At 35.6% G+C, this 13,562-nt stretch overlaps 2 protein-coding genes and 1 pseudogene across 3 annotated transcripts; 1 reads left to right on the plus strand and 2 right to left on the minus strand.

Moving 5' to 3' along the window:
- Window positions 1-702: 702 nt before the first annotated feature.
- On the minus strand, window positions 703-2,411 carry LOC140967372 (F-box protein MAX2 homolog A-like; annotated as a pseudogene).
- Window positions 2,412-5,610: 3,199 nt separating this feature from the next.
- Window positions 5,611-8,936, plus strand: LOC140967358 (uncharacterized). Its single transcript, XM_073427838.1, has 2 exons — window positions 5,611-6,768; window positions 8,676-8,936. The coding sequence occupies exons 1-2, from the start codon at window positions 5,733-5,735 to the stop codon at window positions 8,687-8,689; spliced, it is 1,050 nt and encodes a 349-aa protein (XP_073283939.1). The 5' UTR covers window positions 5,611-5,732; the 3' UTR covers window positions 8,690-8,936.
- A 342-nt stretch (window positions 8,937-9,278) lies between these two features.
- Window positions 9,279-13,270, minus strand: LOC140967379 (protein LIGHT-DEPENDENT SHORT HYPOCOTYLS 10-like). Of its 2 annotated transcripts, none has more exons than XM_073427859.1 (2): window positions 12,467-13,270; window positions 9,279-9,556 (listed from the first exon to the last, which is right to left on the minus strand). In XM_073427859.1, exon 1 carries the CDS (start codon window positions 13,044-13,046, stop codon window positions 12,507-12,509), a length of 540 nt encoding a protein of 179 aa, XP_073283960.1. In that variant the 5' UTR covers window positions 13,047-13,270; the 3' UTR covers window positions 9,279-9,556; window positions 12,467-12,506. The 2 variants fall into 2 exon arrangements, with proteins under 2 accessions (XP_073283960.1, XP_073283959.1); XM_073427858.1 differs by having other exon boundaries at window positions 9,279-9,553; window positions 12,467-13,268.
- Window positions 13,271-13,562: the final 292 nt, after the last annotated feature.

Genomic DNA, 13,562 nt, shown 5'->3' on the forward strand with positions numbered 1-13,562 from the left:
CGATCTTTCATCTTTACGAAGGTGGGTTCATTTTAATTTCCAATTGAGTTATTTAAGTAGTTTTTGTAAATGTTTAATTTTATAAATTTGAAAAATTCATAATATTTTTTTAAAGAATTTACAAATATCATTTTAGTTTTATTGGGTTACTGAAAGTTCATGTAAAGAAATCTAGAGTAGGTTTAGATAGGAAGGAGTCTCCAAATTTGAAATATTAATCATATTTAAATTCATATATTATATTCAAGAATCTCACTTATGATCAACGTGGGCATAAATATAAATTCTAATATTATTTAATAGTAATTACTAAAAGGAAAACTTGTTATCTAATAATAATAATAATGATGATGATAATAATAATAATCTCTGTGTCCCAATTATATAAGCACACATATTAATAAATTCATTACAAAAGGCAATTATATAAATAAATGTCCAATTTTATTCTTATGTACGAGTGTTTAGATGTATAAATACAAATATTGTTAAAAGTAGCTAATTATTTAATGACCATAAAAATAAATTAAATTAAATTTCTCACCACTTAAAAAGTATTAAAACCAAAAAATTCCGGATTTTGAAGTTGGATGTAGTCAGGTCCACGAAAGAAAGTTAAAGGACTCTCTATTGAAATGGGCATGTGACCCGTTTATTTATTTTTTTCCAGAGTGATTTCCTAACTTTAACGGCTAATCTAAATAATTTTGTCAAGGATTTCAATTATATTTCATGATCCAATGGTAAAGCACAACCGGAAAGTCCAGCTTATTCATGTCAATAAACGCAAGCTCAAGCACAGACCGCTCGGAGAGTTTATTGTCAATACCGTAAACAGACAAAAAACATCATCAACGAATGCATGCGTTGAGTTTGCATCAATCAGAAATCCGGCGCATATTAATATGCGCCTCGAAACGGCAGCACGAGTCTGGCCTCATCTCCGTGCTCGTATCATTCTCTGGTGCAGGATAGTAGTCCTCTCTCAATTGGACATCTCTTAGATCCGGTATCCTTAGCAAAAACATCATGAAGTGCTCGTGAGCAGTCCCATGTATGAAAAGTTTCCTGAGCCCGACACATTCTTGCAGCAATCCGGCTGCCGGAAGAGATAAGCTCTTCTGGTTAACATCCCTGTCCTGTGGAGGCCAGTAATCCAGCTCAGTTAGACCCAAATCGCCTATACAGAACAAATAAAACCGTTCCCATAGGCTCAAATCCATCTGCCCAGAAGGTGCGGTGTGGGCATAGCCGATGGTGTCGCCGCAGTCTAAATGCATCCTTTTCAGGCTGGGATAGTTCGTTAGAATGCTCAACCCAAATTCACGTTCAGATGGCCTTGATAACTCCCTGCAATCTCCTTCAACCTTGATTCGAATCTCCTCCAACTTTGGACAGTTTTCAAGTCCTGCAGACGATAGAGGAGTCAAAAGCTGGCCTACTTCGATCCACAGAGATAGATATTGAAGTCTGTCCCATGTTTTCTCCACGAACCCATTCCCATGTGTGAAGCCATTATCGTTAAGATCAAATCCTACATAACCAGAATTGAGATTGGACGAGTTCATAAAGGCATTGCTTGAATGTCCACCAGGGGAATTTGATGCTTCCACTTGCTCAAAAACATTGAGATTCAAACCACCATTGACCCCATCAAGATCCTCGAGCTCTTCGGCACAATCCCAGATGCAATCGATGTGAAGCCTCATGATTCGATCCTGAATTGGCTCCAACGCTTTCAAAGACGATGCTGCACCAAGATCTTGCAACAGGAGATTCTGACATTGACTAAGGTCTGACGAAGTAAAGAAACAAAAGTCCTCCTCCCCCGTGTGGTTATTTTCTTGCAACCTTGAACCTCAAACTTTGCCAACCTACAACACCCTCTGGCAATTGCAATCAATCCCATGTCAGTCAAATTTTCCCACATTCCTAATGGACAGTGACTCAAGCTTTTGGCAGAGGGCTACGCCATCGAACTTGGACTCAATTGGCATCGAAATCCCATGAAATAGCCCCAATTTAAGGGACCTCAAGTTTCGGCATTTCGAGTCGAGAACCTCCAGAGCTGGACCACTGTCTCGGACATTATTACAAACATCTAAAGCTAGTTCTACTAACAATGGAAGCCTTGAAAATACCTCGATCAAAGTGGCCGCATCAATCTTCGCGTCCTCTCGGGTGAATCCATCGTCGCGGAGTGTGAGGGAAGCACGTGTGGCGCGCTCTAAAAAGGTACCAATTGTGGCAGACGATCGAGGCAGAGTTGCGGCAGCGAACATCAGACACGGCGGCGATTATGTTAGACAGAATGACGTCTGGGAGGTCATTTATTGTCGTGCTGAAAGCCGCCGCCATACGTGCTGAATCCATATCTGCGTGTATGTCTTAGATGGACTGATGGATGAGCATGAGAGTTCTTCAATCACACACAGTTGCTTTTGACATTTTTAATTAATTTCATTAATTTATTAGACACAGTGTAAATCATCCCATTGTTTATTATTATTATTTTTTTCATTTATTTATTTTTTTAAAAGTAAAATCCATTCAATATTCAATAAATCAAGACTCGAACCTAGAAGGTAAAATACAATTACTCCACTCAAAGTGAGAATTCGAAAGAAGAGCTTCACGGGCAAAAGATGTGCAGCTCCATTCGCCCATCTTTTCATATGGTGAAAAGATACAAACACTAGTGATTTGAGTAATGCTTGCACTTCCAAAGCAATCGTTCATCAGGTCCACAATCCTCTTAAGGCTTGGTTGCTGCTTGAATCACCGGAAGAAAATCCGAAAAAATGCAAATGTTGATAAACCCCTGTTGTAAACAAAAGTCCATACCATAACGGCTAGCAGCCAATTCTGAACCTTTAGCTGAAACCGGATATCGGCGGCTTCCATACCAGTTCTGAATTACTCACTCTCATCGTTGTCTCTGTATACAGAGACACCAACTCAGCAGAGGATGTGAAGATTGGAATGGAGGGGGAGTCAGACTATTGATCTCCAAGAGATAACCAAGTTTGACAGACTACATACAATTCGGGCTTCCCTTCCAGAACTTGATATCTGCACATCCCTTAATGTTCAAGGAAACATCAAGAATTGCTTCATCTTCGTGCAGAGGGAAAATCTGCCGCACAACTTCTTCCTTCCAATGACCCGAATTCGTAATGAGACTAGCCACCTTCATGGTAGGATCCACACACGTATTTAGACCAAATTTATAAGAAGGCAAAATGGGTATTCAGGTGTCTGAATGCACTGTAATATTATTCTCATCCCCTACTCTCCAACATAGATTTTTTTCAATAATATCACACCCCCACAGCAAATAACGCCAAACATATGTAGGATTTGAGCCTTTTGTGAGATTTTGGATATAGAGTTGTACATATCACTATTCTTAGATTAAGGTAGTTTGGTATCAAAAGTTTTTTCATTAAAAAAGTGATTTTTTAAGTTGACTTTTAAAAGTGCTTTTTTAAGTAAAAGTTGTGTTAATATTGTGTTTGGATGAATAGATAAAAAGCACTTTTTAAATTAATAAATGTGTTTTGATACATATCATTAAAGTACTTTTTTAACTCATTAATTTATATATATATTTTATAACGGATTTCTAAACAAGTGTGATGTATAAATATAAATAATTAAATTTATACCAAAACAATAAAATATTGAAATCTTAAAAACCATTGTTAATAACAATAGTTAATGTTTACATTCTACTTTAATTTATTTAAATAAAAACTAATAGTTCAATGTCGACCTTGTATTGGCAGTGAATTTCTTATGTCATCTCTCAATTCTTTCATTTCTGTAATATTTTCTTGTGTTGGCTCTTGCCATCTCATACCTCTGTCATGGACATAAACATTTTCACTATCTTGCTTGATTTCTTGTAAATCATCAATATTTTCGAGTTGTTCAAGAATATCTCCAGCCGCATCGTATCGCCTTATGAAATTGTGTAAAGCAAAACATGCCACTATAATTTTAAATTGAATATCTAGACAAAATGTGGGCATATTTTGTAATACCTTCCATCGTGTTTTGCACACTCCAAAAGTAATACATAAAAAAAATAAAACATAAAAAAAATAAGGATTAAATAATATTACAGTAATATTATGATATATAATAAAATAAAACATAAAAAAACAATAGATTATCTAATTCACAATATCANATATAAATATAAATAATTAAATCTATACCAAAACAATAAAATATTGAAATCTTAAAAACCATTGTTAATAACAATAGTTAATGTTTACATTCTACTTTAATTTATTTAAATAAAAACTAATAGTTCAATGTCGACCTTGTATTGGCAGTGAATTTCTTATGTCATCTCTCAATTCTTTCATTTCTGTAATATTTTCTTGTGTTGGCTCTTGCCATCTCATACCTCTGTCATGGACATAAACATTTTCACTATCTTGCTTGATTTCTTGTAAATCATCAATATTTTCGAGTTGTTCAAGAATATCTCCAGCCGCATCGTATCGCCTTATGAAATTGTGTAAAGCAAAACATGCCACTATAATTTTAAATTGAATATCTAGACAAAATGTGGGCATATTTTGTAATACCTTCCATCGTGTTTTGCACACTCCAAAAGTAATACATAAAAAAAATAAAACATAAAAAAAATAAGGATTAAATAATATTACAGTAATATTATGATATATAATAAAATAAAACATAAAAAAACAATAGATTATCTAATTCACAATATCATAAATGAAAAAGTAATACAAACAAGGATTAAATATATTACAGTAATATTATGGTATATAACATATTTTAATTAATATAATATTATATACGTAGTTGCAAAAAAATGGAATAAGCAAATAATTTCCTCTTCCTGACTTCCTGGATTTATCGGATCATTGACCGAATTGTAACATAATTATCTAATTCACAATACGTAATACAGACGTAAATGAATAGGGAGTGTAGATTCTACAGCAAAAAGAAAACAGAAAAAAATGAACGAACAAAAACCTCGACGGGAAAAAAAAATTGTACCTTGTAGAAGAATGGAGAAAAGATTGAGAGGAGGCTACTGGTGGATGTTGTTTTTTAAGTTATTAAAAAAGCTCTAAAATAGGATTTTTAAAAAAGCTCTAATTTCAACTTAAATAAATACTTTTTTAAGCATTAGAAGCCCATCCAAACAAGTTAAAAATTAAAAAAGCATTTTTTTAAAAAAAAAAAACACTTTTTTAATTATAGTTTTTTATACCAAACGGACTCTAAGTAGACATTTCATATGAGATCTATGTAATCCAACAGTTTTACAATGTACAGTTAAGAATCCTTGTTCCTTTATGAACCTAGTAACCTAGTGTTTTTAATCAGGGCCTTCTGATTTCGTGAACAGTTTTTGATTTTTTTTTTAATAATCCCAAAGCTTAGGTCATAGATTTATTAAAAAATTATTATTTAATTTACTAATTATTTAAGTGATAATTTATCTAGACGATAATATGATATTATTTATTTACTTTTTATATTAATTTAAATATTATTTATCACGCTTTATTACATTATTAAATAAAATAAATAAATAAGAGAGAGAATTTTGAAAGCCCCACCTGCCCACCGTGGAGTTTATATGTTCGGTCACACACCGTACCGGTGCTTGCCTCGGACTACTTCTATGTTCGCAAGCTCCAATTATACCTCTCAGAATCCCGCCGCCGCACGCCACCGACATGTCGCCTTCACCCACCACTCCTTCACCTCCTTACTCCGCGACAGCCTCCCCCATCTCCGACGACGATAAACATCTCCGTTCTTCCCCTCCCTCACCAACGAAACCCGAACTTCCACCTCCGGCGATACGAACCCCGGGATTTCCGACCCGTGAGGACTGTTGGTCAGAGGATGCAACTCAGACGCTCATTGATGCCTGGGGAGCACGCTACGTGGAGCTTAACCGCAAAAACCTCCACCGTAAGGACTGGCAGGAGGTTGCCGATGCCGTCAATGCCATCCACGCCACTTCCCTTAAGATTCTCCGCACCGACGTTCAGTGTAAGAACCGCATCGACACCGTCAAAAAGAAGTATAAGATCGAGAAGTCTAAGGTCGTTCAATCAAACGGCCGCTACTGTTCCACGTGGCCGCACTTCCGCAGCGTTGACGCCCTCATTGGTGACACTTTCTACAAGGCTAACAACTGTAACTCCAATGGTCACAGCAGAAGCCTTCGCCGAAGAGCTTCTCTTTCGCCGGAGGAGTCTTCATCTCCCCCGCCTCCACCTAAGGCACTCAACCATTACCGGATGAATCCACCGGCCATGATTCACCACCAGGAAAAAGATCAAGCTTTCAGTCATCTACTGAGACTACCATGGTCTGTACCTGTTGGGCCCAGGTCTAAGCGGAGCATGACGAATTTTTCTGTCATGGCAGCGTCGGCGACGGTGACGAAGGCTAAGGAGGAAGAAGAAGAGGATTCTGGAGCTTGGGGTCGGGGGCTATCGGCAGTGGGAATGAAAAGGAAAGGGCCAATGGGAGAGAAAGGGACAGTGGTGGTGGAGGGGTATAGGAGGTTAGCAGAGGCCATAGCAAGTTTAGGGAAGATATACCAGAAAGTGGAGGTGGCGAAACAGAGGCAGATGGTGGAGTTGGAGAAAGAAAGGATGCAGTTTGCGAAGGATTTGGAGATCCAGAGAATGAAGGTATTCGTGGAATCACAGGTCCAGTTCGAGAGGCTTAATCGAGTAAAACACAATTCGCAAAGCAGTAAGTGCCGAAAACCCAATTGACTTATGTTTTTAAGCTTTTGTTTACTTCGCAACATTATGGATTATGCTGCATTGATCGGGCTTCTGCCTAGGTTCAATGTTGATCGGGAAAAAAAAAAGAAAAAATTGGATCTTTTTTTCCGTTTTGTGTTTGCCACCTAATCACATTGGTATCTTACAGTCTCACCAGTATAGTACAAATGTATAACGTTAGAGATGGAAAGTGTTGGTATTTTGTGTTCACCATTTGTATATGGATTTATAGAGTTTGGTTTGGTACCCATTGAGATGTTACTCTATAGAACTCACAAATTGGTGTTATACCAGGGAATAGTTTCTTCTTACAAGATCGGATTGTTTTAATGCACCTTGCTTATTTGATTCAATATGTTTTGCAAGTTTGGTCGTTCTATCTTTTTTTAATTCATGCACACTCGATGAGAATTATGTTTGTTTTTGTGCTTCAATTGATCGCCGTAAATCAATTCTGTGCTCTACAATCATGAATTTTTTATGCCTTTTCTTGTGATATGCTATAAAGGTACAAGTTTGTATAGGTTTGCATTAAACGGTGTCTACTTGCAAGATACTAGCAATTTTACCATTGCAGTTCCTCTTTTTTCATGAGATAATCGGGTGAGTTTGTTTTTGAATGTTCTACGAATCCGGACATTGCTCATTGTGTATTTTTTGAACAAATATCAGCTTTGCGGCTGGTGATGACTTCTTAATATTCCTTTTTGAAAGTCTTTTAGGTGACTCTGTTGTCTTGTTGATCGTGTTGCTTCATTTAACGGAACTAGATATGGGGTTTTTCACTCTTTTTCTTAAACTACTCGAAAATGATACCTGATAATATCATCTTCATGTTTCTTCACAAACTGATTAGTTGGGGCATCGGCTTAACATATTCTCCGCATGTTCAGTTCTCACATGATTCCTTAAACTAAAGCATCATCCCCTTGGTCAATTTTTCATTCCTACTGACGTGTCAGGCAATACAGTTGGCAGATAGCATTTCATAGTTCTAATATAATCAAATTATAATACTTCCTTTTCCTAATCGGATAGTGAGAAAAGAGTTTATGTTTGTTTGTAAGACTAAACATTGTCGCACATGTTGTATTTGTTGGCCTATGTATCACACTTCCAATGCGACTTTTTTGCTTCTTTGGAGGATTTATTGGATTATGATGGGTCCCAATATCATCAGAATTTTGGCATTTGTAGGTCATAGATTCACTTGATAGTTTGGTCATGACAGTTCCACTGATTTTAGTATTATGTCACTCTCTATTGCCTGTATTGATCAAGTTACATTGAAACAAGTACATTTTGATTCAATGCGTGGAATTAATTGTGAACTCTAAAGATGGTTTTTACTGAGTAAATGGATCGGGGGGTTCTGAAATTGCTGCTGCATAAGACCAAACATTCATAAGTTATACAATTCCCAAGTAACACCCCGAAAAACAGGTTTATGCATCATTTGTATTTCTTGATCTTTTATTTGTTCATTATCCACTCCATCCAATGCGTGCTGACCCTTCAAAAAAAGTCCGATGATACTCACTGTGTCTATATTGCACATGACTGAACCTCTACTTAAATAATTTCTAGTACCACTAATGTTTGTGGCTTTCTCATACCGGAATCCCGCATGAGTTTCATGGTGGTAATATCATCCATCGGAAGCCATTCTATCCTGGAATCTGAATTTTCATTTGTTTCAAGTTTAATCTTCCAAGTAGCGAACAAACACAACTTGGTGTATTTTTTTGGTATGCGTCACTGATTGGGAGACACCGATACTTGCAACTCCATGCCTTGTACTTGCCACATAAATTTGATATATTCTTGAAATGAACATTTTTAACGTAATGTGTTTCATCTCCTCTTTAACAGATGGTTACTCATAGAGACTCAACAGCATCAACTGGCTAATTTTCAGCAGATGATTCGGTTGATTTCACTTAAGCTCTGCATATACATACAGATCTGGCTAATTTAGATATTATTGTTATTATGATAGCTATTTTGATTGAGACTTCAGTTATCAGGTTAGTTCCATGAAGAGTATACTGTGAAGTGCTACTTTTTTTCTTTTCTTGGGGACAAAACAATCTTGTCAAATGGAAGGTGTGAATTCTTGCTTCTTGTTTTTTTCTCAAATGTCTCTTTTGATGCTTAAATCACTGAAAAATGTGCACTTTTATAAATTCTAACATACAGGTCATGCACGTTGTGTTATCTTATTACAAAATTCTCCAAACAAATAAAAATTAAATTCCATTCATTAATTTATACTTGCAGGTGTTCCAATTGATTGCCTTACGCCCATATATTTCATGGTCTTCCATCTGAAACAGAAATATTATCTATCTGACACCAATTAAACTTATAACTGGTTATGGATTTGTAAAATCAACGTTTGCTGTTTAATAAACCCAATTAACAGATGGTCTGTTGCGTGTATGCAACATTTGTGAAGGAATCATAGAGTCTGAGTTGGGACAAAAAAAATTACAATACTGATATATGAAATTAACCGAATTAACAACATGCATGAAATTAAGTATTTGATAATACAAGACCTTATAATATATATTTCAAAACAACTGAAAAATCATATGCGATATTATAATAAAATATGAGTACTTATTATCATATATATATATATATAAAATAGAGTAAATCGATATTGAATTTGTATTGAAAGAAGACCACGACTTGAATAGAAAATTTTGCATGCCTCGAACCAGTTTTTCCATCACATGATGTTCCTGCTAAAAAAAAATTACATCATTCACCTGAACTGGGAAAATGTAAAAGAATTTAACAATTAAATAATCAAAAGAGAATAAAACTTTGTTTTTCCAGAAATTATATGTAACGTTTGATTTTATTTTATTTTTTTTTGTTAAAGGACAACTGATCTTTCAACCCTTTTTTCTGGCCTTGTCTTGACATGAATAAAATCTAGGTTGAGTTCAAGCTACCTAAGAGTGCTACCCCAACCTTAAATCTAATGATCCATCGACATTAATATCACTAATATGTTGAGATATAGACCATTTGACACACAATTAGGGTAGGGTAGGGTAGCATCTCGTACGTTAAGGTAAAATCTAATACAAAAGATCATTAATTTAAGATCATCTATTTAAATGAACTCAAAAAAAAAAAAACATAAGCCAACGATAATGTATTTGTCGACATGCAACGAAAACAGTATCACAAATTCAATTTTTTTCCTGAGATAAAGATGAACATATTAATCAAATACAAATCAGCCAAATGTAAGATAATCATGTCTTGCCTATGAAAGCTTCATTAATTTCTAAAACCCTAACCCAGATTGATGTCAGAAATCTGAAGTCTTCTTCCTCATGAATAACATGTACAATTCCTTGTGCTCATTTCTCTCATAAAGCATATCAAATCTTACATACGATCCATCGCTATATATGTCATTTAAGATGTCTTAAACTGCAGATTTGTATGTAATTTAAATTGAATTAAGACATAAAATTCCTGGACATCTATATTAATCTTCATCAATTTGCTATCCAGATCAGTGTCATTAATCCATTGATATTTGACAGAAAGCAGTAAAAATCCAGGCAATGTACTTCAGGAGCTTGAATAACAATTACAGCTAAATACCATCAATATTTAACTATGGAATCCTTTGTCTGAACATACATACTGCCCATTATAAACCCTAGGAACCCTGACAAAACACACCACATATATTTAAAAATAAAGCACGATAGAATCATGGTCATTGCTTTTCAATCCTATATATATGTTAACACACACACACACACACACACACACACACAAAAATATCAGAATCTCACTTTGTTTAGAAATGGATTATTGATAATCAGTTTGTTATTTGAAGATTACATATCTTGACTATATGCTAATACCAGTACTGTTACTTTACTTAGTAATAACGTTTAATTAATCCCGAGTCATTGGTCTTGGAATTTTTCTAATGAGAGAATCATCTCCAAATCACCCTAGCTAGCTCCCCACCCCTAGCTAGAAGTTCATTGGTTATGATTGATAACTCATGTCTCGATTTTGTTCGACGTCGAGTGAATCTCACAGACGATCTATTTATTTTATACCACACAAAGATATTCCGCACAGTTGTATTCAAAGTTATTGGATCTTTAGTTGATGAGTATGCATTTCAGTACAGTGTAGGGCTACTTTTGGACAGCTAACATTTTGCGGGAAATGAATTCTAATTTAAGGTATATATATACTTTACTCAGCCTCAGCCTCAGCCTCAGCCTCTTTAAAATAAAATAAAACATTTACGATGCATTCTATTATCTTACTAGTATGGTTTTTTGATAAATTATTGATTGGTCATTAGCCCAAGAAATTAACATGATATTTATTCTTGCGCTGGGGAAAAAATAAAGCGTTGGGACAAAAAAACGAATAATTGTGATGCCCCACAAAATCTGTACAGACAGAAGGCAAAATCTAGTAAAGAGGCAAAGGACAATCAAGTTTAAATGAAAATTATGAAATGCACTCGCCATTATCTTATTATAATATATCAAAGAAATAGAATTAGTGGGGGAGTTTATGATAATGGAGTTTTTAATTAATAGAATATCTCATATATAATTAAATAAGCAATTCTTGATTTCTCGTACACCTGACTGATATCACATAAATGATGAGATTTTCATATTAAATAATGGACATGAAATCCTTCAAAACGGAGGTGCCTATACATATATATGTGCATGGGATGAATGATGGAGCTGAGAACACTAATTGTATAACCCTAATATTGAATTACCATTTTGTATATATATATACACACACACACACACACATATATACACATGTATATGTTATAAAAACTGCAGCACTATATTCTTTAATATCTGTCAAATCAAGATAAAAACATGAAAATGAGACCCACCTGATCAGCTCTAACGTAGATCGTGACTATATCTGTGGGGAGCAAAAAATCTGCCACAATCCTAAAAGATGCTGTAAAAAGGAAATTGGAAGGCTGGCATGCAATTGAGAGTACTAAGATGCAGACTAGCCACAAATCGGTGAGATTTTTGTGAACAAAAAACTTGAGAAGGAACCGATGGATTCTATCTGGTGTCGGTGAAAAAGGGTCCATCAATTTGTATGTTGAAATAATTCCAAGAAATAAAAAATGCCATCATTCTCGAGGTGGTATTACAGACATGAAAACACATGCTTAAAAACACTGCATTGGTTTCAAGAAGAGAGAGGAAATTTTGGGTGGTAAGGGTTAGAATTTATTTTTCTGTTAATTGTCTTGCATTGGTTCTATCTAGGGTTTATGAATATACCTATACCTACTCGATCCCATTACTTGTAACATGGTCTTGGGATATCTGAGTAATTTGACCTTTTCTTCTTGCTATTCCTTCGAGAATATTCATGATTCTTCTTGTGAATAATCCTCGAATAATTTACTTCTTTAGATCCGGATTAGATTGCATTGATCGAATATATTTACTCATACATGTTTTGTTTATACAGACACATATATATGAAATCATCCAAATGAAAAACGGCATGTAAACTACGTTAAATTAGAGCAAGTTATGATAAATATTGAACATAAACCATTTTCAAGAAAAAGGGAAAGAATATTTTTGAGAAGAAAGTTTACCCACTTTTAATTGGATCCATTGTCACTGGTTTGGAAACTCGGAATCAAGAAAATGGCATAGATGCAGAATTGGATTCATCATCGGGCGTTCCACTACTACTTCCAGTCTTCTTCTTCTTCTTCTTGTAAGGGATCCCTCTTGCCTTAGCTTGGCATTCCTTGACTTCCCTCAGATAAATCCTGATTGCACCACTAGCAAATGGGTTATTTTCCGGCGATCCGCCGTTCTCCTCATAGGCGGCACGCAGCCTTCCGATGAGTGCATCAAGGCTACCCCAAGCCTGCCTCAGCGGGCAGGCACAAGGCGCTGGCGGCTCTGGCTGCCCAAAAAAGATGCAGCCTTGCAAGTGAACCTTAGTCTTCCCGAACTGATCCAGGTACCTCAAGAAATCCAGCACATGGTTGCTGTTGCACTGAGACAGCGCCACCGGCGGCCTCTGATTTTTCAAGAACTGCCCGAAAGTGTTCCAGTCCCTCCTCTTCTGAGATTCATACCGGCTGGGAGTAATCCCAGCCGCCGATGCCTCCCCGCCAGTGGGGGATCTTGATGATGGCCCTTCGGACAAATCTTTTCCTCTCTCCATACCATCAATTTTTTTGTCGATCTTTTTGCTGTATCCCTTCTGATTGCTGCTAAAATAAGGGAAAGTTTCTGAAGGTTAAAGGAATAGTTAATTGGAGCAATCGGGAGATGAAGAAATCACATCAAAAGACAGTGGTATTTGGGTTGAGCTGACATGCAATGGGCCACATGCAGTTGCTTTCTGCTTCTTTTTCTGAGTATTTTCTGGCTATTTTGTTCGTAACTTTTAACATTAATTATTTTTTCTTATATCCTCTTATAGGGAGGAGAACTTGAATCCGAGCAAATAGAAGAGAAAAACATGGAAGCTAAAGTCCGGTCTCATTTTTAACATTATGTGCTACAATGATCCTCCAAATATGAAAGATTATTGTACATTTACAAGTACATTACAATGATCCTCCAAATATTAAAGTACAAAATATAAAATGATATACATTACAAAAATGACATCATCAAAAGAGTTTTTTTTTTTTTTTTTAAATTTTTTGATCCATTTCGTATAATTAATTTCAGC

This window comes from Primulina huaijiensis, unplaced genomic scaffold, assembly GCF_012295235.1.
Source record: "Primulina huaijiensis isolate GDHJ02 unplaced genomic scaffold, ASM1229523v2 scaffold25037, whole genome shotgun sequence".
Classification (NCBI taxonomy): Eukaryota; Viridiplantae; Streptophyta; class Magnoliopsida; order Lamiales; family Gesneriaceae; genus Primulina; species Primulina huaijiensis.